Source organism: Rhinatrema bivittatum, chromosome 3, assembly GCF_901001135.1.
Source record: "Rhinatrema bivittatum chromosome 3, aRhiBiv1.1, whole genome shotgun sequence".
In the NCBI taxonomy this organism is placed as follows: Eukaryota; Metazoa; Chordata; class Amphibia; order Gymnophiona; family Rhinatrematidae; genus Rhinatrema; species Rhinatrema bivittatum.
In genome coordinates, this window is record NC_042617.1 from 526,742,788 (window position 1) to 526,765,343 (window position 22,556).

Genomic DNA, 22,556 nt, shown 5'->3' on the forward strand with positions numbered 1-22,556 from the left:
TCTTCCAGAATATCCTCCTTCTTAACTTCTTCTGTTTCCATCCGTCCTATTCGACAGGCCTGGGTTCACTTAACTAAACGGTTACAGACACCACAGGTGTGTGCATATCTGCTCCCAGTCTTAGGCAATGCTGATTTTCTTCCAGGCTCTCAGAATGCTATATTTCGCCGTTGGATGGATGCAGGTATCACCCATCTCGTGCACTTGCTTGATGGGGAGGGTCATCCGATTTCCTTTTCTGAATTTTGGGAGTATTACAGCTTGGGGAAATCCTCAGTATTTCCATATTTGCAGATTACTCACTACCTGAATGCCACACCTGCTGCATTTTGACACCAATCCACCTTTCAGAAATTAGAGCAGATTCTTCAATTAGCTAAGATGTCCCCCCTTCCCTATCATTTTATTACAAACATTTGTGTCAGCTTGGGAGGGTGGACATCTTTGCCACGCTTGTGGACAAGTGGACGGGAGAGGGGGAGTTTGTTGTTACTACATCCATATTGCATGCTTGCTATGGTCGAGTGGCCAGGATCTCGCAAAATTCTTATTATAGGGAGCTTCAATACAAATTTTTAGGGAGAGCTTATGTCTCCCTTCAGATGGCATATTGCCAGCGTATTACAAATACCACCACTTGCGGTCATTGCCCACAGACCATTGGCACTTTGTCGCATGCTTTTTGGGCTTGTCCAGCCATTGAGCTTTTCTGGATGAAAATTGCGAAATACCTGGCCACTACTTTAAGCCTTTCTATTCCAGTAAACGCCTCTGTGGCTTTTGTTCGGTTGTATACCGTCTCTGTGGATCCGTGACCCGGGAACTCACTTACTGCTACAGAAGGCCAGCTTGGTGGGGAAAAGAGTGATACTTCTCGGTTGGCGGGTGGTGGAGCCACCATCATTTTGGACCTGGAGGAATCTGTTCTACTCGCTTATGCACATGGAATATCTCTCGTCTCATAGCTCACCTCATCAGAAGAGTCGTTTTCTGACTGTTTGGGAGCCCTATATCCAGACTCTTCCACACCGGGCCCACAGTCGACTGCTAAATGATTGAGTGCTTGCATTTCCAAGTTGGGATGTTTAGTTCAACTTTTAGTGATTTCTTTCTAGACCATGATGGACATTTCTTTTTGTCGCTTTTGAATCTGCCAGGGAACCGGGGGGGGGGAGGGGAGACATAGGATTTGATGTTCTCTGTACTATTTGGTTGGAATTATGAACTGGGGGGTGTCAAAGTGTCCCACACCCTCTAGTATGTTTGTTAATTTACTATTGGAAAATTCAATAAAAATGTTTACACATAAGAACATAGAACACGGAGCCATCTGGGCAGGAGCAGACCACAGAAGACCTTGACCGGAGAAGAGGACCATGGATGACCATGGAATCCGATTCGAAGGCCCCGAGGAAGTGAAGCTGAGCCCTTTTATAGGACTGGACTGGGGCGAAGACTGATGACATCATCGTTGGGGCCGCAGGCTTTTCCCGCTGCTGGCCCTTTAAATAAGAAGAAGCGGAGTGCGCCCGCGCCTATAGGAGCCCGGGAGAAGAGGAGACGGCAGCAGCACCAGGGCCATGAAGAGGACTAGGCCGGAGGCAACTTCCACGCCGTGAGAGAGGTTCTGGCAGTGGCGCGCAGGCCGCATAGGTGAAGGCAGCGGAGGTGGCGGCTTCCTGCTGCTTGGGAGGTTTTGGCAGCAGTGCTCAGGCTGCGAAGAAGGAAGCAGCAGCGGCGGCAGCGGTCTCCTGCCACATGGAGGGATTCCAGCAGAGTCTTCCTCATCGCGAAGGACAAGAAAGGTAGCAGCGGCACCAAGGCCGCAAGGATTGGAGTCCCGGCGACGGCATCCTGCACCAACATAGAAGCGTGGCACAGCCTCCTGCTGCGCTTCATAGAGACAGCCACGCCGGGCATGCCATGGGCAGGAAGAGTACAGCGGCAAGCAACCATGCAGCAGGGCCCGATAGAAGGGTAAGTGTAGTGGGATGTGGGGTTGGCCCGTGTACTGTAACATGTACATGTACATGTAACAGCTGAAGGATACCACAGTAGGTCTTTCAAGTGCATTTATCAGTTGTTTATGGATTTTAGGAACCGTGTAAAAAAAATTTAATGGTAAGAGTCATCAAAAAGGAGATCTCACAGCAAGAGAGGAAGCCACTTGCTTTGGCTGCTATAAACGTGTCCTTTATAGATTGAATCAAAAAGTGAGTAGGATCTCCCTCCATTTTGCGATAATAAACATGATCATTTAACTAATGTTTAATCTCAGCAACATATTGGTCCCAATTTTGGATTACTACAGCATCCCTTTATCAGCAGATTTAATCACCAGCCTTTTGTTATGTTATAACTTCTTCAGTGTTTGAACTTCTGCTTTACTTATATTATGAAAGAAACTGGGCAAGGTGGGGAGGGGTCATGTTCTGCTACAGATAAATCATGTAGTACCAATTCCATTTATGTCTTGATATCGGCACCGACTGTCTTGGTGGAATCCACCATGATTTTGGTTATGCAATAGAAAAATAACATGCTTCCATGAGAAGTTTCTGAAAAGTACAATTTCACTTGTAACAACTTAAAAAAAATGAAATAAATCCACATGGCAATGAAAAGAATTTTGTGAGTAAGATTATACAAATGACAGTCCTTTATTTAAGACTCTTTTTTGGATATCTGTAATTGGCTCACTTATCAAGTTCACTACTGCAGATTCAGATGTGCTTGTGACCTTGTGAATGGATGTGAACTCCTGAACACTTGTTGTTCTTGTGGAAGCCGTCTGCCGCAGTACAATCTGCGATTCCATGAGCAGCCATCTTCCAAAAAATGCTGACAAGAAAAAGGCTGTTGTTCCCATAAACTCAAACATCAGATCCCAAGGATTCATTGGATGAGTTGGCAAATGTAACTTTTTTTTTGCATAGATTGTTTGGCAGTTTGCCAAGGGTAAATTGGAGCAATTTATCTTTCATCTCCCTCATCATGACATACCTTGCGTATTTTACCTTTTGTTAAAAGAGATCTGAATTGATCAATAGCACTGGTCTGACCTTTCAGTCCTTGATTATATGATTCAACAGTAGAAGATGACTGTGGCTGAACCTTGGCTGTGTATATAGTGGTCTTCAATGAGTTTGTGACCTTCCTAGTGGTTTCAGTTATTAACAGCATCAAGTTGAGAGACCATTTTTTCAGTATTGCTAGCCATTTGTTGATTAATTTTTCATCCTCAATAAATATCTTCAGTTCCTTATTGATGCAAAGACCACACAAAATCATTTTTTGTTTACATAAAATAGCACTGTGCCTCAGGGGTTCCCTTCTACTACAACTACCAGCATCAGAGTGAGTACTGCCGCTCCAGTTCTGTCTTTGCATTGTCTCATCTCTCTCTTCATAGATCTTCGGCCTACCCCACTTTGCAGACCACTACCGGACCCATCTCCCTCTTGGGACCTGGAGAGACTGTAGAACTGCCTTTTCCACCCTGCAACCTACAGACGGAACATTGCCATCTGGTTCCTCATCTCCTGGCTGGAATCATCACTCGTTCCTCGGGTCACCAGCTACGTTGCAGTACAATAAAGCTAATTCTCTGTGTCCATCTCTGCCTTGAGCTAGCCTATCACTGCAAGTCCCCACAGGGCCCCGCCCTGTGCGAGGTGCCATCTCTTACAGCGACCAAGGGCCCACGCTTCAATGTCCAAAATACAGCAGATTGCTAACTCCATGGAGTTAGCATGGACCCGACTCAGCTCGCAGCCTTACATGGCCTGGCCCAGCAGATTACAGAGCAAAAGAAATCTCTGGAGACACTAGCTGCCGCTTTCAACCAGTTGAACGCCTGACTGAATACGCTGACGGTTCCAGAGAAAGATTCTTCTCCTCAAGTGGTTGCTGTTCGCACCAGTGTACCACTACCAGCTCCTACATGCTTCTCTGGTGATGCCCAGATGTGCAGGGGTTTTATCAACCAGTGCTGTATGCACTTCTCTTTGCAACCGAACTACTTTCCCAGTGCTGTTTCCAAGACTACATATATCCTATCGCTACTCAATGGAAGAACCCTGGCCTGGGCTTCACCTCTCTGGGAACATAGCGACCCTGTTTTGAATAAACTGACTGACTTCTTGAACCTGTTCAAATCCATATTTGATGATCCAGCACATCAGACCATTGCAGGGTCTACTCTTCTTCACCTTCAACAAGGAAGCAAGCCTTTACCAGACTATGTTATTGAATTCAAGACACTAGCATCTGAGCTTCATTGGGACTTGGGGTGTCTACATGCTATAATTTTAGAGGGCGTCAACACCCGTATAAAGGTCGAACTAGCGGCTCGTGACTTGCCAGACACTCTGGAATCTCTCATTGATTTAGCTGGGAGAATTGATCGCAGGATACGAGATCGGACTCAAGAAGCAAAGTGTCAGAAGAAGCACCCTACGGGAAGCAATTGCCCTCGAGCCATGCACACAACTTCAGCCCATTCTTCTGTGCCCAGTGAAGAGGAAGAAGAGCCTATGCAGTTAGGACGCAGTCACCTGACTTCTAAAGAGAAACGTTTTCGCAGACGCTCAGGTCTCTGTATGTACTGCGGCCAATCTGGCCATGCTGTTCAGACCTGTCCTATCTGTCCGGGAAAAGGCCAGACCTAAGATCTGCTGGAGGACTCCTCCTAGGTCTAACTGCGTCCTCTCCTCCATTATCTCTCTCTCCGTCTCTCTCATCTCCGGAGGCCTTGAATTCTCAACACTCGCACTTGTGGACTCAGGTGCGGGAGGAAACTTTATGCTAAAAAGAATTGTGGACCATCTGTGAATTCCTACTACACCAATAGCTACCCCTCTACTGCTGTCTTCTATACATGGAAAACCACGTCCAGGGGAGGTATCGCTTACCACGCAACCCATACGCCTTCGCACTGGGGCCTTACACACTGAGAACATCTCTTTCCTGCTCCTTGAGAAGGCTATTCACCCCGTGGTACTCGACCTACCTGTTGCGTTCGTGCCTGCTCTTCGCCCTCGCTGCACCCTCTCTACCTCTGTGGCCACTCCCTCCGGGTCTGATGGACGGTTTGCTGCCATGGCGTCTCCATGCCGCTTCTCCCCGGCATCGTCAGACCGGCTCAACGCTGCGGATCCGCCATGTTCCTGATGACATAGGGCGCGCTTGCTACGAAGTATATACCAGTAAGGGCGCGAACCTCAGGGGCGTCCCCCTGTATTGACATCATCCGCTTCCAACATAAAAGGTCTTCACTTGCACTTACGATTTGAGTTAGCAAGGACTACGAATCGAATTCGGTCAAGGAATATGAATTCGTCCAAGCTACTCTGCCTCCTCGGACTTACCAGAGGTACCTGCTCCTCGGGGGCCTCGCTCTTTTTTCTCTATTTCAGATTGCAGTTAGGAACCGGTACTCGCTCCTCGAGGGCCCATGTTCCTGAATACTCTGAAGATTCTTTACTGCCTGGAAGCCATTACAGATACAGACAATTGTGAGTTACCATCGCTCTTTCAGAGCTTTCCCTGGAACCAAATACTCACTCCTCGAGGGCCTAACTCTTTCCAGCTACTGAGCCTTCTTAAGAATGTATGTGAGTGTGTCATCTGCTACTGGCTGTGTATATAGCATACCCTGTCTACTTACTATCTATAGTCTCTCTACAGCTCAGCAACCCTGGGATCGCAGTTCCAGTATCTGAGGGACTTCAGCCCTGCTGGGCATATCAGCTCACTACTGCCACCTCTGGTGGTTCTACGAACCTGTCTAATAAAAGAACTATCTGTGTCTGTCTCTATATCCAAGCCTAGCCGGTGGTCCCTCTCAGGATATCCTCCTGGGGGCGCTGTCATCTGCCATCGGCCCAAGGATTCACCTATTTACATTAGAATGCTCACTCTTCCCACTTCAGGAGTTGAGCACAACAGACTGCTAACTCTCATCTGCTTGCTCCTCTCATTAGCATAGCAGATCCTAACAGATTGCTAACTCCTCCCCTCTGGCGGAGCATATTATAACAGACTGCTAACTCCTCCCCTCTGGAGGAGCAGATCATAACAGATTGCTAGCTCCTCCCCTCTGGAGGAGCCGTTCGTAACAGGATTCGTAAACCTATCCAAAGAACAGCAGCCACTCTATCAATCCACGATCAGACTTGCCTGTAGGACGTCGGTTACACCACTTCATACCCAATTGGCACTGCATTACAACAGACCAATGGGTAATATCAATCATATCCCAGGAAATTTCCTCATGGTACCCCCAGATTCACCACCCAATCTTCTGTGGATCCAAAGAGATCACACAAGTCTTCTAGAGTCAGAACTGTCCACCCTACTCTGCGCCAGGGCTGTGGAAGCCGTTCCCCTGGCACAGCAGGTCAGAGGGTTCTACTCTCGCTACTTTCTAATTCCAAAGAAATCAGGCGGCCTCCGCCCCATCCTAAACCTCTGCAATCTCAACAAATTTCTACAAAAAGAAAAATTCAGGATGGTATACCTAAGTACCATGCTTCCCCTTCTACAGCAAAGAGACTGGCTCTGTTCTCTGGATCTTCAAGACGCCTATGCACACATTCCCATATCCCCACATCATCGCAAATACCTGCGTTTCATAGTGAGGCATCAACATTTTCAGTACCGGGTTCTGCCTCTCGGACTTGCCTCGGCACCCTGTGTATTTACAAAATGCCTAGCAGTGGCTGCAGCCCATCTATGCAAAAACAGCATACATGTGTTTCCTTACCTGGATGACTGGCTAATCAAGAGCCAATCCAAGCAAGGAGCTCTCAATGCTCTAAAGCTCACTATCAATCTGCTACACTCATTGGGGTTTCTCATCAGTTACCAGAAATCCCAACTGAATCCATCTTACCTCCTTACCTTTATCGGAGCAGATTTGGACACCACAGTTATAAAGGCCTTCCTGCCCAAAGACCGCGCAGACACACTCTCCAAACTAGCTACTTTTCTGCGCATAAAGAAAACAGCCTCAGCCCATCAATTCCTCACGTTGCTGGGCCACATGGCTTCCATGGTCTACGTCACTCCTATGGCCAGGCTAGCCATGAGAATAACTCAATGGACTTTGAAATCTCAGTGGTTACAAGCCACTCAACCTCTTTCATCCCAGATCCATGTAACTGACCAGCTGCGTCTCTCACTTCTCTGGTGGACACACAAGGCCAACTTGCTAACAGATATACACTTCCAGCAAACAGTTCCTCAAGTGACCGTAATCACGGACACATCCAACTTGGGTTGGGGAGCTCATGTGAACAACCTTCAAACTCAAGGAATTTGGACACAACTCGAAGCAAAGTTTCAGATCAACTTCTAGAGCTTCGAGCCATACGTTATGCTCTATGGGGCAGATTTTTAATCTTGCGCGCACGGGGTACATTTGTGCACGCTACCCTGCGCATACAAATGTACACCCGATTTTATAACATGCGTGCGCTGCCGCGTGCATGTTATAAAATCCGGGGTCGGTGCGCACAAGGGGGTGCACATTTATGCACCTTGCGCGCGCCGAGCCCTAGGGGACGCCCGATGGCTTTCCCCGTTCCCTCCGAGGCCGCTCCGAAATAGGAGCAGCCTCAGAGGGAACTTTCCTTTCGCTTCCTCCCTCCACCTTTCCCTCCCTTTCCCTATCTTACCCATCCCCCTGCCCTATCTAAATCCCCCCCCCTACCTTTATTGCAGGAGTTATGCCTGCCTCTGGCCGGCGTGCCAACCCCCGGCACAGCCGCTGTGCCGGAGGACTTGGGAACACCACTTTTTCAAAGCCCCGGGACATACGCGCGTGCCGGGGCTTGTGCGCACTGTCGAGCCTATGCAAAATAGGCTCAGCGCACACAGGGGTAGGTTTTAAAGGATTACGTTCGTAACCCTTTGAAAATCTACCCCTATATACGTTCAAGGACTGCCTTTCACACAAGACTGTTCTCATACAGACAGACAACACAGTTGCATTGTGGTACTTGAACAAACAGGAGGAACAGGTTCTTATTTGCTCTGCCAAGAAGCTGCGCAGATCTGGGCCTGGGCCCTTGCACACTCCATGCATCTCCTTGCCACTTATCTGGCAGGCATACAGAACGTAGTAGCAGATCGCCTCAGTCGACATTTCCATCCCCACGAGTGGTCTCTGGATCCTGTGGTAAAGAGCAGAATCTTTCAATGCTGGGGTCAACCAACAATCGACCTCTTTGCATCCGAATTGAATCACAAAGTAGACAGATTCTGCTCCCTGCACAGGCAACAAAACACGTTAGCCATGGATGCCATCGCTCACCCCTGGAACACAGGCCTCCTATACGTGTATCCTCCGATACCGCTGATAGCGAAAACCCTCGTGAAATTCAAAACTCTCATGAAATTACAACAGGACAAAAGGTCAGTGATACTCATAGCCCCCTATTGGCCTTGACAGCTATGGTTTTTCATGCTTCTCGATCTCTCCATCCGAGAACCAATTCGCCTGGGTACAGCGCCCACTCTCACCATCCGAACATTCAGACCCTATTCCTCACAGCTTGGATGTTGAAAGCTTGATCCTACAACCGCTCAACCTTTCAACTGATATCTCTCAAGTGCTTGTAGCTTCACGAAAGCCTTCCACACGAAAATCCTATTGTTCTAAGTGGAATAGATTTACCACATGGTGCACACAAAAAGGTATTGACTCTTTTTCCTGCCCCTCTCCATCCCTTTTAGACTAACTCTATCACTTTTCAGACTCTGGTTGACAGACTTCCTCGGTATGGGTATACCTCAGTGCCATCTCAGCGTACCACAAGGAAGTAGGGGATGCTCCAATAACAACCAAGCCCCTTGTGAGTCGGTTTATGAGGGGCCTGCTACATCTTAAGCCCCCTCTACGGCCACCAGTTACCGAATGGGACCTAAACATAGTGGGCCTGATTTTAAAAAGCATTTACTCGAGCAAAACTGGTTTTTGCTCGAGTAAATACACTTTACTCAAGTAGGTGGGCTTTTCAAAATTGCTACAATATATGCCATTGAATTGTCCATAGGATTTACTCAAGTAAGTGCACTTTTCTCGAGTAAATAGCTTTTGAAAATTGCTACGATAGTATGTCACATTTACATGCATAACTCCTTTGAAAATTACCCCCAGTACTTACAAGGCTCATGCGCTCCCCGTTTTAGCCTTTGCACTCATGTGATGTTAAATTTCTTACATGGAAAGTTCTCTTCCTAGTAGCCATTACATCTGCTCGAAGGGTTAGTGAGTTGCAAGCACTTATCACATACTCACCCTATACAAGGTTCCTCCATGACCGAGTGGTACTCGGTACTCACCTTAAATTCCTTCCCAAAGTGGTTACTGACTTTCACTTGAATCAGTCTATAGTCTTGCCCACCTTTTTCCAAGGCATCACTCTCACCAGGGCGAGAGAGTTTTACACACCTTGGACTGTAAACGTGCACTTGTGTTTTACCTAGACCGCACTGCAGTCCATAGGAAAACCACCCAACTCTTCGTTTCTTTCGATAAAAACAAACCGGGAGTTGCAGTGGGCAAACAAACTCTCCAACTGGCTAGCAGACTGTATCAAATTCTGCTATGAGAAAGCAGGCCTTCCTCTCCAGGGATGAGTGAAGGCGCACTCAGTAAGAGCCATGGCAACCTCAGTAGCACACTATCGTTCAGTACCGATTGCTGAGATCTGTAGAACTGCAACATGGAGCTCTCTTCACACATTTGCAGCACATTACTGCCTGGACAAGGAAGGACATCAGGACTCTGCCTTTGGCCAATCCGTCTTGAAGAACTTATTTCTAATATAATCCCAACTCCTTCCATATCCACCTGCTGTGATTTTCAGGCTGCCTCATTTTTCCCAACAGTACACCAGTTGTTGTGCCTGTTGCACAAGTTGAATGCTGTTGGTTCAATTTAAATATGAGTCAGCCTGTAGCTTGCTAATCACCCACATGTGAGGACTACCATCCTGCTTGTCCTGGGAGAAAGCAGAGTTGCTTACCTGTAACAGGTATTCTCCCAGGGCAGCAGGATGTAGTTCTCACGAAACCCACCCACCACCCCACAGAGTTGGGTCTGAAACGTTTTATTATTTTATTTTTTTGCTCGCACCTTTTGCTATAAACGAGACTGATGGGAGACCCCTTTGGCTACAGGGATTATGGCATGCTGGGCATGCTCAGTGTGCCAGTCAAAAGTTCTAGAAACTTTAACAGAAGTTTTCCGTGATAGGGCTCCGTCTGATGACATCACCCACATGTGAGGACTACATCCTGCTGTCCTGGGAGAACACCTGTTACAGATAAGGAACTCTGCTTTGTGGTAATCCCTGCACAAATGATACAGTGGTAGACAAAATCTGGTTATCTGTCAAAATAAAAACTACAAGACTGCCAAAGGAGACTGCAATTCTGATAATCCCTGGTACCCAGTCTCTTGAGAGAGCAAGAGCCAGAGTAGGCTGAGTTACTGACTCAGCAGGTTTCCCATAATTAGTGGCTAGGTGCTATAAATGAGGGCGTTCCCTGACAAGAAAGAGTTCCAGGTTCCAGTTCTAGGGGGAGAGCCAGATCCAGAGCCAGTTCCAAAGCCAGCAGCAATCCTACTGCAGAAACTCATGGAAGGAGAGAAGGAAGGCAAGGCAGAGGTATAATGGGAGCTATCTTCAGACAGAGCCCTCACACAGAGTTAATTAAGTTAGAGTTGTCTGCTCCCTTCTCATTTATTATAGCTAAAAGGGAAATGGAAAGGGACTAAAATATAGGTGGGGGTGTCTAATGCTTCCCTGTGTTGGGTATTTTGATTTGGGAATGTGAGGAGATATAGTAATGAAAGAAATTTTCCTTGAATCTCCTAGGAGGTAATTTAAAGTTACTAAACGCACTATTGAGCATTGCGAGCTAAATTCAGCCACTACTTGAATGTCTGTCTCCAGTAATTTATTCCCTGTAAACTTTAAGCTGCTGAATACTGTGGGTCCCTGATTAGAGTGGTAGAGGAGCCACCTCTCAACTTATTTAAGACTTACAGAAGAATGGTTAACATAGACAAAAATCTAAGTGCTGATTAACCTGGCTCCTCTACCACTCTAATCAGGGACCCACGGTTTTCAGCAACTTAAAGTTTACAGGGAATAAATTACTTAGCCTCCTAAATCATCCAGCTAACGGAGGTAGCTGGATGATTTAGGAGGCTAAATCTGGTCAGGCCAAAGACCTGTCGTAAAGTTAGGTGGCTACGTTCATCTGGCTAACTTTGCTATCCAGACTGTGTCTGAATATGGACCTCATAGTGGTTAAGATTTCTTAAGCACCACTAACAGCTGAACTAATAAAAGCTTCAGATATTTGTACTTATTGTCAAGCCAGTTTAAACTGTGGGTGTCTATTGGCAGTTAAAGGTGGGACAAATTATTAAGCCCAGTAGATTAAGCCAGGAACCTTCTGTAAGAATGTGTCTGTAGCTAACAGAAACTTAAAGAGCAGGGAATCAAGGATCACCAGTTAGTCAGTCCTAAAGCTTTCCTTATATAAGTTCTGGGTACCAAGGTGAATGAAATATTGAGAGTAGGAGGAAGCGCTTTCTAAGGAAATGCATTTGTTATGAGCACTGATTTGAAGATGGAAAACGAAAATTATTAGGAGCTAAGCAAAGCTGTGTTTTGGTTGTACCTTTATTGTTTCTATATCCCCTGGAAACTTGCTTTATGAAATTATAATTTATGAAATTATAAAGTCTTGTATTTAACTACAGTTTGGTGGTCACATGAGTCTTTTCTTTTGCAAAAGAGAAGCTATTTTTTAGGTAAGGCAATTAGAGTGAGAATCTTTGTAGGTGTTAGGCTGAATATGCAGAAGAGGAAATAGTTCAGGTCCTGACTCAACAAACCCCTCTACTGATCATCCCCTGCCTAATGAGTGTTAAACTACAGCCCCTGTATTTTAGAAGCAGGCAGAAACACCCACCCACTGGCCAAGAGACAGCATCCATTGCTATAACTCCACAACATTTTTTGCCATTTTGATAGATAACTTTTGATAAGTTTCATTGTTCTATTTTATGCAAATTTTATGTTCAGTTTAGACATGTACATCGCTCTAGGAGATTAATTGTAATCTGGAAGACAATTTATAAATTATTTTAAATAAAGAAATTACTTTTGAGTTATCTATCTAAATGGCTTTTGAATATGGACCTCTCCAGGTGATCTTTTTTCGACTTATTTTTTGAAGCAAGGTTGGTTGGACTTGTCAAACAGAGGGATACAATATTTCTCATGAGTCGTTTGATATGAACTTAAATATGGCAATGAAAGATAGTGATATAAATACATGTATAGTGATATAAATACATGTATATTTTCTTTATACTAGTGTGCATCTGCTGCATTATCTAAGAAAGTGTTTTATTCCAGGAGGCCATTGTGATAAAATTTCAAATTATATTTATTTTGTTTTCTATGATTTGTTGACCATCATTTTGAAAGTGAACTTTCACCTAAGGTCGTGTAAAATAGTATTAATGATACACAAGGGAATGAATCATACATCTATCATAAAAGATACACATGAAAGTAAATAATAACATTGCTACAACTGAATTTATATGTATGTACACTAGGTATATACAGTAAGTATAGATCAATGAGAAAACAATTTACCAGGTAAATGGATATCACTCCAAGGAGAGGGGGCTAACCACTGATGTGCTGCAGGGATGAGTCCTCGATCTGGTTTTACTCAACATTTTCATAAGTGATATTGTAGAAGGGATATTGGCAAATGTTTGCCTTTTTGTGGATAATGCCAAAATATGTAACAGGATAGATACCTTGGAAGGTGTATAAAACATGAGGAAGAATCTAGAGAAATTTCAGGAATGGTGTAGAGTTTGACAGCTAAGATTTAATGCTACAAAATGCAGGGTCATGAATTTGAATTGCAAAACCCCAAATGTTGCTCGCTCAAAAATGCCCACATACGCGTGAGCAACGTGGATTCTAAAAAACCACAAAATACATGCATATGTACTCGTGTGCGTGCAGAAGAAGGGGGGCAGAAAAGGGGCGGAGCCGAAACATGTGCATAACTCAGAATTTTTAATGAAACCCACAGCATGCATACACAATATATTCTCATAACCTTACTGCTGCTCCTGATGAGGAACAAGTCTGTAGATCTCAAGTCGTACCGCTTGGAAGACAGGGTGAGCAATCTACATCAATTGGACAGTGTGCAGGATGAAGAACCAGAAGGGGTCTGAAAGACCTCACTATTAACTGAACAAACTGGTGGCCTAATTGGAGAACTGCGAATGTGCCTTATGCAAATATATTTTAAAATTCGCTGACATACACACTTAAAAGCCGACATGGTCCTATGGAAGGCCACATTCGCTAGCTATGCTCAAGTAACCTCATAAAATTAGAAGCATACTTATGCTTGGTTAGTGCATTTTAAAACATACACTTGTAAGTACGCAGATGATTAAAAATTATAACGTATCCTCACTTGTGCGCTGATAAGTGCATGTAGGGGCACATGCACGCTTGTTTTAAAATTGACCTCCAAGGGAGCAATATAAAATGGGGTGAATATCTTCTGTGTACAAAACAAGAAAGTGACTGGGAGTGATCATATCTGGTGATCTTAAGGTGGCCAAACGGGTAGACAAGGCAATGGCAAAAGCCAGAAGGATGCTTCCGTGCATAGGGAGAGGAATAGCCATCAGGAAAAAGGAGGACATTGTACCTCTTTATAATTCTCCAGTGAGATCTCATTTGGAGTACTGTGCACAGTTCCAGAGACCACATCTTCAAAAAGATATAAACTGCTTAGAGTCGGTCCAGAGGGCAACTACTAAAATAGTCAAGGTCTTTATCATAATATATATAGCAGGCCCCAAATTATGGAACACTTTGCCAAAGGAATTAAGGCTAGAAACCAATCTTAAGGAATTCAGGAAAATGCTCAAAGCTTGGTTGTTTATCCACACGTTTAATGACGGCACAGGCTAATCGACAGGCTAATCGATCTGTGATTCACTCTTTATGCATTCACAAACAAATACGACAATGTTTCATTTTGGATTTATATTTTTCTTTTAATTGTATTGTTTTTAGTCTAGTTTTAACATTGTACTTAGAATCAGAGTTTTACGTTAAAAACTGAGTTTATTGCATTTTTAGTTGTATTGAATTTTATTATTTTATGTACTGTTTTTACATGTAATTTAATCATTGTAAACCGATGTGACTGTATTCTCCAAAAACCGGTATAAAAAATGCAGCAAATAAATAAATAAAATAAACAAATAAATACAGGGACAAACTTAAAGAGCTAAGCATACATATCTTGGAGGACAGGAAGGAAATGGGAGATGTGATAAGAGATATTTAAATACTTCAAGAAATAAATGCACAGGAGGCTAGCCTCTTCAATGGAAAGGAGGTTCTACAGCAAGGGGTCATGGGATGAGTGTGAAAGGGGGTAAATTCAAGATTAATCTAAGGAAATATTTTTTATAGAAAGGGTGGAAGATGCATAGTACAGCCTCCCTGTGGAGGTGGTAGAGACATGGACAGTATCAGAATTCAAGAAAATATGGGCCGAGCATAGAAGATCCCTGAGGTAGAGGAATGGATTGAAAAGTTGAACAGGTGATGTGGCTGGGCAGGCTGGATGGGCCATATGGTCTTTATCAGCCATTATGTTCTATGTTACTTTGTTTTAATTTTCAGAAGGACACTGGAGATGAGGTCAAAGAGCTGTATGAAGACTCAGATGAGAGCAGCGACGTACAATCAGATTCACAGAGCTTATCAAACAGCAGCACCACTACCACCAGCAGCAGCAGCAGTGACAACAGTAACAGGGAAGGGAGGAAAAGCAGGTGGAAAAGGAAAGGTAATTTGCATTTTAATTGAACTCTTAGTATGTTTCAGGTCTCTTCTTGCTCTCTAACAGTTGAACAAGAACTAGTGAGTTCATATAATGTAAGTAAAAATGGCTTCAGGTAAACAAAACAAAAATTAAGAACTGTGTTGAGAATAACAAACATTTCTCCCTCTTATAGGTAACTAATTTCACAAATGACATGCCTTAAACTCTGCAATCTAGAAAGAGCATTTTGGTGAAACTAGCTGTACTAAGATCATTGGAACTCAATAAAATACCTATCTGCTTTTCTGTTTGAGAATTATCAATTCTGACTCCCTCCATAGCTTCACAAATTAGTTTTTGTCATTTGGTCAACATTTTATCTCTTTCACAAATATAATCTGATTGGTTGTGCTTGGTGGCGCTGGACTTTGTACATATACTTCTGTTCTTATAAACAGATTCATGTTTAATATATTAAGAATGCAATTTTTAAAGTTCCTGCAGACTTGCAAGCACATTTTCAAAGGAAAACTCCCCACAGAATGTCCCCTTTGAAAATTTGGAGACTGGCTAGAGCCAAGAGTACTTAGCACTTGCTTTATAGTAGGTGCAAAGTTGCACTGAAAAGCATGCAAGGGATTTAAAAATTAAATTCCCGTGCATTGTTTGCCAACCCTGCCCTCTACTGACCCCATCCCTTTGCAGCACAGACAAAAGTACCCATGCTACAAAACAGGGTGGGTACCTTTACACATAGAGGGTGAGAGTAGATTTCAGCTTCCAGGTATACCTGAGTCACTGCTTAATTAACTGGTCAAAATCTTTTAAAAAGTATCCTCCCTATTCTAACTTAGTTTTCCCATACTAGAGATACCTTTGCATCAAATATGCTTTATTTTCCTTTTAATATTATGAAAGTTATTTGTGTTAGGCTGAATTTATGATTCAGTGATAGCACAACAGATAACTCAGGTTCCTACACCTTGGAAGGCCATGCCTTAGAGTAGACCACTCATTGTTTCAAGAGATGGAGAGGATGGGAGGGGAGGATGTCTGCTGTTCAGCTGCTACTTTCTTTTTTTACTGGCTAACTTTAGGCCTGTAATTTTTTTGACTAGAGTTAACTGGATAACCTTCCCCAGCTAGCGCTGAATATCAGCACTAGCCAGGTAAATTTAAACTGCTGCCGCCTCCTACCCCAAATGCCGCTACTCTGTCTCATTTTTAACTGGCTAAGTTTTAGCTGGGTAATGACTTACATAACTAAAACTTAGCCATTCAGTGGGTGAGATGGTTAAAACTTACAGTTTATCCAGCTGAGTCCCAAACTTAGCTGGATAAACCCTTTTGAACATCGACCCCATATATTCCAAGAGTAAGAGCTAGCACTCCAATGTGCAGGACATTGTTTGACTCCAATAATGAAAATCATTTCATTAAATGCATGGCTGCCAAAGAGGACTAGTAAGACAGGGATTTTTTGTTGAAGGGGCATATTAATGAACGTGACTGTGGTAACTTGGTGTTAGCAGCTTGTGAAACAGCAAGAAGGAATAAGGAGGCAGACTTTGGCTGTTTCCTTTATGTGTAATTTATTTAGTGAAAGAAAAGTCAAACAAACAAATGCAGCTCACCTTAAGTTCAGATAGCATATACACATCACACATAGCAGGTCTTTGCATAGAATGGGTTACTGTCTGCTTCCCGGGGCCTCTCTAATCCTTCTAGGCCCCGAGTTCTTTACACTGGTGAGGGGCTCCTCCTTTCACCCAGGTTTCTTTGCAGGTCTGGATCTTGAGGAAGAATAGGCGAGACAGCTGTGCCCGATCTCTTAAGGTGGTTTGAGGGAGATTCCTATAGACTCCTTCACATACCCTACCCTCCTTCTCAACTCACCCTTGTTCTTGGCCATCCTTTCCTTGGACTAGGATTGCTCCCAAGCTTACTTTTGAGGCATCGTGACGTGTTCGGATTTATCAGGACGGGTCTGGAGCATAATGTCTCTTTTTGAACCCGGAAGGCCTTCTCTGCTTCAGCTGACCATTGGGCCTTCTCTGGTGCTTTCTTCACCAACAGCACTGTGAGAGACTCTGCCTTCTCTGAATAATTGGGGATAAATCTTCTATAATACCCCATGATGCCTAGGAACACTCTCACATTTGCTTTTGTTTGTGGGACTGGCACCTGGGTGATCACCTCGATCGTTCAGGTCTACGGATGAACCTTGACCTTCCTTAGGTTGTAGCCAAGATATTGGACTTCTTTCCCCCCTAGGAAACACTTCTTAGGGTTGGTTGGCTGTCAGTCCTGCTTTCCTTACACTGGTTAGCACGGCCTCAAATTGGCTTAGGTGTATCTTCCCATCTGAGCAATACACCACAATGTCATCCAAATAGGTGGCTGCGTACCCTTGATGTGGGTGGAGCAGGTGGTTGACCAAGTGCTCAAACATTGCAGGGGTGCTATGAAGTCCAAAAGGAATGACAGTGGATTGGAATAGTCCCTCTGGTATTGAGAAAGCAGTCTTCTCCTTTGCCGCTGGTGTGAGAGGCACCTGCCAATATCCTTTTATAAGGTCCAGTGTAGAGATGAACTGGGCTGATCCCAGTTGCTCAATCAGCTCATCCACTCGAGGCATCAGGTATGTGTCAAATTTTGAGACCTCACTGACCTTTTTAAAGTCAATGCAGAACCTTATGGTGTCATATGGCTTTGACAGCAACACTATGGGCAAAGACCAATCACTGTTAGACTCCTCTATAACGCTGAGCCCAGAGCATCTTCTTCACTTTGGTCTCAATGATGTGGCATCCTGGCCTTTGGAATCTGATAGTGTCGTTGCCGCACAACAACTCCAAGAAGCATAATAATGTCATGCTGCACCAGATGTGTAAGACTCAGGAGTTTCGAGAAGATCTCCTTGTTTTGCTTCACCAGCTGCTTTGTCTGCTGTCTGTGCAGTAGACTGCTGCTCTCCAAAAGGAATCTGGGTTTGGTTCACTTCAAGTCCGACCTTTGGACCAGACTCTTCTTCTTATACCACGCCACACACCTCTGGAACCCACTTCTTCAGAAGGTTTACATGGTAGATATAAGTTTCCTTTCATTTATCAGGCTGGGCTATTTTATAATCCACGGGCACTGTTTTCTCCAAAACTTCATAGGGTCTTTGCCCTATGAAGGCTAATAACAGGCTAATAACTTGCTTTCCAAAGAGGAGAGGAGGACTAGGACACAGTCTCCCGGCTAGAATACCTTTTGGACTGTGGAGCGATTATAAGCTTGGGCTTGGGTAGCATGAGACTTCTCTAGGCAAAGGTGGGCCATCTCTCCAGCGTTTTTTAGCCAATCCTGCACTCAAAGAATGTAGTCCACCGGGTTCTGCCCAGGGTTTCCGTTGTCTTCCCAAGTTTTCTGAGCTATGACCAAAATTCCTCTTGGCCTCCTGCCATACCATAGTTCAAAGTGGGAGCTCTGGGCACTTCATGGATTGCGAAGGAGTCCCAATTCTTGCTGTCTTCATCCACAAATTTCACCAACATTTGCTTGAGCATCTGGTTGAAGAGCTCAACAAGGCCCCCGCATCCACACCCATCCTGACTGTCCAAAACGTCAAAAATTGGAAGGGAAACGAGTTGTCAGAACAGGGGCAGCAACTTGGAGACTTGAGGACTCGAGGTGGCCACCCGCACCACCAAAAAAGATAAAGAACGGGACAAGGCCCGGCCGCCCGACCAGACAGTAGAAGAGAGCCCGGGAATGGCAGAAACAGGAAGCGGGCAGCTCGCGGGCCCCGCTGAGATGACAGCGGCGGTGATCGCGGCCCTAACGCCGGAACTGCAGAAGATCTTGGCACAGCTTACCGAGCTTCAAGCAGGTATGGCGGGGTATGACAAGCGCTTTCTGGAGGTGGAGGCGCGTGTCTCGACCAACCAAGATGGCCTCCAGACAGCCCAGGCTGAGATCGCCGCGCTGAAGGAGGCAGTAACAAAGCAGTCAATTAAGTTGGAAGATTTGGAAAACCGGGCTCGGTGTTCCAATTTGAGGTTTGTAGGGCTGCCTGAAGCCCTCGAGGAAAATAACCTGCCGCGATTTCTAGAGCGCTGGCTGCAAACCCAGTTACAGCTATCGGATGCTCATGGGCCCCTTCGGGTTGAAAGGGCCCACCGGTTAAGGCCCAAACGCTCTGATAGCGACAAGCTGCGGGTGGTAATAGCTAAACTGTTGAACTTTGCTCACAAGACAGAAATCCTTCGGGCAGCAAGACAGGGCACAGCATTACTTTACGAAAATAGAAAAATTCTCATTTTTCAGGATTTCTCGGCGTCCTTCTCTGCACAGCGCCGGATTCTGGTCCCATACTGCTTCCAGCTTTTTGCAAAGGGTAAGCAGGCAGGGCTCATTTATCCTGCCAAAGTGCTTGTACAAACTGCGTCTGGAGTTCGCTGGTTCACGGATGTATCGGCCATTCAGCAATATATTGGCTCACTGCCTGCGGGCTCTCCTTCAACCACCCAGCGTGGAACAGATGGCGATACTTAAGCGATTGGTAATGACAACTTGTCTCTGATCTTTATGTAGGGGCCGGGTGCTCCTTTACGTGCATGATTCCAGCAGTGCCCTAACTGGAGACAGTATGGGCTTAAGTTATGGATTTCAGTCTGGTTTTTTTGTTGTCAGACCGGAGGGTTTTTTTGGGGGTTGTTTTTTTTTGCATTTTTGGGACAACTGTCTCTGTTTTTGGTCCCTTTGGTTACACAAATGTCCGGGACTCTGCAAGAGGGATGCAGACAATCCCATCTCTCTTTGTTGCTTACCTGACCAGCTTGGGCTGTCCTGGTATCATTGGCGGGATACAGACCATGACAGCATGTTTGAGCCCACCTCACAGTTTATCAGCTCATAGTTATTCTCTAGTTATTTTTAATCTCAGCCCTAGCTCCGGTGCCTAACTGTGCCATTTCTGTGCTTGTTTTTTTTTTTTTTTTAAGGCTCAGAGACACGATACGATAGACTCATGTTGTAGGGCTCTTCACATGGACTTGGATATTATTTATTGTCCTTTGCACTCTCTGTATTTTTTATAGTAACTCTGGATGGGTGGGGATGTTTAGATCATGTTGAGGTGATCTCCTCTTGCTGCCCTAGGTCAGTGAGTATAGAATACTGGTGAAGGTACAGGGGATATGGGGTGGGAGGGAGGGAGGGGGTAGAAGGGGGGTGGGGGTAATGGTTGGGTTTGCGGAATCTCTTGGTGGATACTGATTGTTGTATTGGGGACTTACTACGGTGTTACTTTACCGGTAGCTCTGAGATGGGGTGGATGGATCGTGAGGGGTGCTCCAGCTGAGAGGGCATTGCCTCACTGTGACAAATGTGATGACTTTTTTTTTCTCGTCTCTTACAATAGGTGGGAATGATATTGACAAATAGGATAGTGTCATGGAATGTGGGGGGCATACATTCTCCTATTAAGCGCACAAAAAGTTTTGCTGCCCTGCGGAGGAAAGCCACGGATGTTGCCTTCCTACAGGAGACGCATCTCTCGGATCAGGAACAAAGGAAATTGTGTCAAGGTTGGGTGGGTGCCGTACACTATGCCACTGACACGCTTCGCCATACTCATCATAAGAGGGTACCCATCATTATCCAACAAGAATTGAAAGATACGCATGGGCGCTACATTATCCTTCTAGTGGAATTGGATCATAAACCAGTGGTCCTATGTAACATCTATGCTCCTAACACATATACACCTTCCTTTTTTCGGGAAATCTTTGGCATATTACTACCACACATGGACCACACGTTAATTGTAGGGGGTGTCTTTAACGCAGTTCGAGATCCTGTAGTGGACTCCTCCATGACCCGACACCCTAGCAAGGGAATTGCACTCCTTGAGCACTCATTACATTTGGTTGATGTGTGGCGAACTCTGCATCCCACGGAGGTGAATTTCACTCATATGTCTTGTGCGCATACTTCCCACTCCAGACTTGACTATCTGTTCCTGAGTGCCAATGCCTTTTCTCAGGTGGGAAATGCTGGCATAGCTGACCTCTGCATTTCAGACCACACTCCTATCTGGCTTGATCTTTTGGGGTCAGCGTAGTCTCCACATAGAATATGGCGCTACCCCTACTTCCTAGCCGAGGATGTATACTTTCAAGACTTTATACGAACTAAATGGTTAGCCTACTCCCAGTCCAACGCAGAACATGTGGGGGACCCCATTCTTTTTTGGTACACGGCCAAAGCGGTACTCAGGGGTGACATCATTTCTTACTTGGCCTATCGTAAAAAAATGATGGACAAGCGCCTGCTATCTCTAATGGAGTCCTTTCAGAAGGCAAAAAGGACATATATAAGAGTCCCCACAGCGGTTAACCGGGTAGCCTTATGGACTGCTCAATCTGCATTAAACACTTTACTACATCAAAGGGGGAAAAACAGTATACAATATTACCAATTTCGTCTTTATCAGCACGGCAACAAGGTGGGGAAAATGCTGGCCAACTTAATCCGGGCCTCACGCCCAACTAAGCAGATAATGGCGCTGCGTAATAAGAGGGGACAAATTCTGACGGATGCCCCGGGAATTACGGCCACCTTTCGAAGGTTCTACGAGCAGAGGGTGACCACACTGATGCGATAACCCGCTTTTTGACATCCCTATCCCTTCCGCATTTAACCGCAGACCAGATTACTCGCCTCAATGGCCCCATTACAGCATTGGAAGTTGCTCAGGCCATCCGACTAACACCGCGATTCAAAGCCCCAGGCCCAGATGCTTATACGGCCGAGTTTTACAAAACTTTGTCCGTTGTATTGGGTGACTTGCTCTCCCTAACTTTCAATACACTAATTGAACGGTAGTCATATCCAGAACACACTAATGTGGCACACATTACATTGATACCCAAACCCGGTAGGGACCCCCTCTCCCCGGCTTCCTACAGGCCCATCTTGCTTTTAAATGCAGATCAAAAACTATTAGCAAAAATCTTAGCGGAGCGCCTGGCTATCCTTCTCCCAGACCTGATACTGCCGGGACAGGTGGGATTTGTCTGTGGACGGTACGCCCTTACCCACATTCGGTGGGTGATGGCAGCGATGGCCTTGTGCCGGCGAGTAGAGGACCCATTTTTGGTGGTCAGTCTAGATGCGGAAAAGGCGTTTGACCGTGTTGAGTGGAAATACATGTTCTCGCTTTTACAACATCTAGGAATGGAGGGTTTTTTCCTACAGAGCATTCAATTGCTCTACCAAGACCCCACAGCATCCATCCTTGCTAACTCCACGCAGTCCCAGCCCTTCAGGGTATCCAGGGGGACTCGGCAGGGCTGTCCTCTATCTCTGCTGCTTTTTCTTTTGACTTTGGAGCCCCTTTTGCGGGCGATACAAGCCCAGCCAGAGATTAGAGGGATCAAACTTCAACAACAGGTGTTTAAATATGCAGCCTTTGCTGATGACCTTCTGTTGTTTCTCACTGAGCCCAGCCAGTCACTCTCCTCCCTCTTACACTTATTTCAAAGTTTTGGGACTTTTTCAGGGTTTAAGATTAACTGGGACAAGTCTGAAGCCCTGGGTTACCCGGCAGCGGTTCGTGATCACTGGGAGGGGCCCTTTCCCCTGCGTTGGGC

General features: G+C 45.3%; 1 protein-coding gene across 2 annotated transcripts in view; it reads left to right on the top strand.

The window, feature by feature from the left end:
- ASXL2 (ASXL transcriptional regulator 2) overlaps positions 1-22,556 on the top strand; it is a 399,260-nt gene that overhangs the window by 150,851 nt on the left and 225,853 nt on the right. For both annotated transcript variants that reach the window (XM_029596278.1, XM_029596277.1), the window contains one exon: positions 14,772-14,937. In XM_029596278.1, coding sequence (XP_029452138.1) covers positions 14,772-14,937 — 166 coding nt within the window. The remainder of the gene's footprint in view (positions 1-14,771; positions 14,938-22,556) is intronic.